The sequence below is a fragment of the Bombus vosnesenskii genome, unplaced genomic scaffold, assembly GCF_011952255.1.
Source record: "Bombus vosnesenskii isolate JDL3184/JDL3185 unplaced genomic scaffold, Bvos_JDL3184-5_v1.1 scf7180000013396, whole genome shotgun sequence".
In the NCBI taxonomy this organism is placed as follows: Eukaryota; Metazoa; Arthropoda; class Insecta; order Hymenoptera; family Apidae; genus Bombus; species Bombus vosnesenskii.
Window position 1 is genome coordinate 7,761 of NW_022883021.1, and position 3,475 is coordinate 11,235.

Below are 3,475 nucleotides of genomic sequence, written 5' to 3' on the forward strand. Positions count from 1 at the left end.
CGTGTCCACCCTTGCTCCACTTATTGCGGTTGGTTAGCTCGTTCAAATACTCCTTATGCCAGCGGTTCCAAAAATGCTGTTTAAGCTGTTGGATATGCTGCCATCTGGAGAGTCGGTTCGATGGAATGTCTCTGAAATCTCGATCACGTAAGCACATTAGTGAATCGCCAATGAGAAAATGTCCGGGAGTGAGGACTAGGAGATCATTTGAATCGGTGGAGATAGGAGTTAGCGGGCGGGAATTGAGGACTGCTTCTATTTCTATGATAAGAGTATTCAATTGTTCAGAGGTGAGTAACTCGTTGCCGGCTACACGCCTGAGGTGGTGTTTAAATGACTTCACCGCTGCTTCCCATAGCCCACCGAAATGCGGCGAATGAGGGGGAATGAAGCGCCATTCGATTTGTTTGTCGGCTAAAAATGCGGTTACTTTTTCCTTGTGATCGTCCGATTGTAATAAATCGTGAAGCTCTCGTAATTCGTTGCTTGCTCCTCTGAAGTTGGTGCCGTTATCAGAATGGATGGTGGAGCAATACCCTCGTCGAGCGATAAATCTGCGAAGAGCGGCGATGAAGGCTTCGCTAGTGAGATCGTCAACGAGCTCGATGTGTACCGCTTTAATTGCTAGGCATACGAAAATGGCTACGTATACTTTTATCTGACGACGGTTACGATCTCGTTTTTCCTTGATGTGGAACGGCCCGCAGTAATCGACGCCGACGTTTGTAAATGGGCGAGATTCCGTTACTCGCGCCTCCGGCAGATTACCCATCACGTATTCTACCGGCGGTGGTTGAGCGCGGCAGCAGCGGACGCAGCCTTTGATCGCCCGCCATACTTGACTTCGACCGTCAACGGGCCAGTACCTTTGTCTTACTGCGTATAACGTAGCCTGCGTTCCGGAATGCATGTGGATCTTGTGCTCGTGGTCTATGATGCGTGTTGTAACGGATGACTTAGGTAATACTATGGGATGTTTCTGGGCGAAGGTCATCGACGAATGACTGAGTCGACCCCCGACTCGCAATATTCCTTCCTTGTCTATGAACGGATTGAGTCGCGTGAGCTTACCCTTTATCGCCGCGTTCCGATCTTTTTGGAGTGTACGAATTTCCTCGGAGAAATGGATGTTTTGCAACAATTTTATCAGTTTATTGTGCGTTATGCGTAATTCAGTAACGGTTAGGGGTGCCGCTCGGTTCCTTTTCTGTTTCCAACGGAGGCAACGAGCTATGATTCGTATCAACTTGGGCCAGGATGAATACCTTTGCAACAAACTGTAATCGGCGGGGTTTGCGGACAGACAAATCGCCCCCTTCTGCTCCGGTACTTCAATTTGCGGTGTTAACGCCCATGTCGGCCAATAGCCTTCCGACTGGTAGAGCCATGCAGGACCGTGCTGCCATATGGTTGGGCGCAGAAACTCTTCGGGTGTTTGGCCGCGTGATATTAAGTCCGCGGGATTGTCGTCGGTAGGAACGTGGCGCCAATCGCGGATGCTGGTTTTTGTTTGAATTTCGGAGACTCTGTTAGCGACGAATGTTTTAAGGGTGTGAGGTGATGTATTGAGCCAATGGAGGACGATAGTGGAATCGGTCCAATAGATAGTTCGAGTAATTTTGTGTGATAGGGCTTGTTGTACTGTCGACATCAGGGACGTAAGAAGGAGTGCTCCGCTCAGCTCGAGCCGAGGAATGGTCTGGCACTTGAGTGGGGCGACTTTCGATTTTGCGGTTAAAAGTTGGGTCCAAACACGGCCGTTGGTGTTAAGGGTTCGAAGATAAACGCAGGCTCCGTAAGCCTTTTCGCTGGCATCGCAGAAACCATGCAGTTCAATTTCCATTGCGGACTCGATTATTGCCTTGCGTGGGAACCTGACGTTGTTTAATAAGGGTAATTGGGCATAGTACCTTTCCCACTCTGTATGTAACTCGATCGGAAGTGATTCATTCCAATCGATTTTCGACGACCATATTCGTTGAAGTAGCATCTTGGCCCGAACAATCACCGGTGCGAGCAGACCGAGCGGATCGTAAATTTTTGCAATCTCCGAGCTGATGATTCGTTTCGTGACTCGAGAGGGCGTGGGTTTGACTTCGACCGAGTAAAGAATAGAGTCGTCGGATGAATTCCAAAACACTCCCAGCGTCTTCAAGGTTTGCGAGTCGCCCAAAAAATGTTGGTGATTTGTTTCTTCTAAGGAAAGTCCGTGTAATAAGTCATTATCGTTTGACGCCCATTTTCGTATGTTTAAGCCGGCCAGTTGAAGTAAATTGGTGAGTTCTGTTCTGAGCGTGAGGGTGTCACAGACGAAATTCGAGCAACTGTATATAACAAACCGAAATTCCGAACGCCTTATCGCGTGTGACCGTCCGGTCAGCACCCGTTCTCAGCCGCCTGAGTGGCATTCGATCACTCCAGCCGTTCTCCGAATTTTACACTAAGTATAAACAAAACCTTCTCCCACTCCAACGAATGGAAGAATATAAATGCTCCCTTCAAAATCATCCAGTCAGTCTAATAAAAAAATTCTTAACTAATCCAAGTATCGAAAGTGTATCATCGCGAACCGAAAAAATTGTATAAATTGAGTAAAAAAATAAAAAGAACTTAATCTCTTTTTCGGAAATTAACAAGTTCCTTATTTTTACCTTAATTTTACACGACATTTTTGGCGATCCGTGTCAGGATCTATTCACTTCAGTGCAAACGAAATTACGATTTCGGCGTACGCGCATCATTGAAGATCGAAGGATCAACGGACCCAGTGCGAATCTTTGCTACTACGAAGCCCTGCAGCACATTCAACGTTCCACTACGGTGAAACTAGACGAGAGGACTATGGTCAGCGCAGACCAAGCCTACGAATAATATTCGGAATCTAGAACCAGCCAGAGAGGAAACATCCCTGAGACTCCTCAACGGTCATACTACTACGGTAAGCTGAAAAATCTGGATTCATTTTCACGATACCGTGTGAGAAAACCCAGTTTCTCAAGCGCTTCGAGTCCAAATAGCAACAGTAGTTCAGACTCAATAAGCTCAATTAGAATCATGCCCACATCAAGAAAAGACAAAGTCGAAACTATTGAAACCGTTTCTACAAACGGAGGTACGGACAATTCGATTCGTGCCATACTCGACGTGATACAAAAACAAATTGAAATTCTTGCGCAACGTGTAGAAGAGACACAACGGACGGCTGACAGTGAAAATAAGAAGCGTGCAGCGGAAATAGAACTATTAGGCAAAAATATCTCTAAAATAAAAATAGGACGCGACGCTACTACAGAACTAGGCTCCCTTATTACTATGGACGAATCTGTTGCCGCGAGAGATAGAACTTCCCCACCATGCGTTCCAATTCGAACAGAAGAAGGCAACCATCCCTCTTACGAAGACCGTCCACCGCAATTCGCCTCTCCGAGCTTACGGGCCAAAGACGCGATAGTATGTATTCCGCAATTAAACGGCG

At 46.9% G+C, this 3,475-nt stretch overlaps 1 protein-coding gene across 1 annotated transcript; it reads right to left on the reverse strand.

Moving 5' to 3' along the window:
* Nucleotides 1-343: 343 nt before the first annotated feature.
* Nucleotides 344-2,324, reverse strand: LOC117237669 (the record flags this gene model as incomplete). Its single annotated transcript, XM_033501892.1, has 1 exon — nucleotides 344-2,324. A coding segment is annotated over one exon (1,981 nt), but the record flags the coding sequence as incomplete, so codon positions are not given.
* Between the last annotated feature and the right edge of the window lie 1,151 nt (nucleotides 2,325-3,475).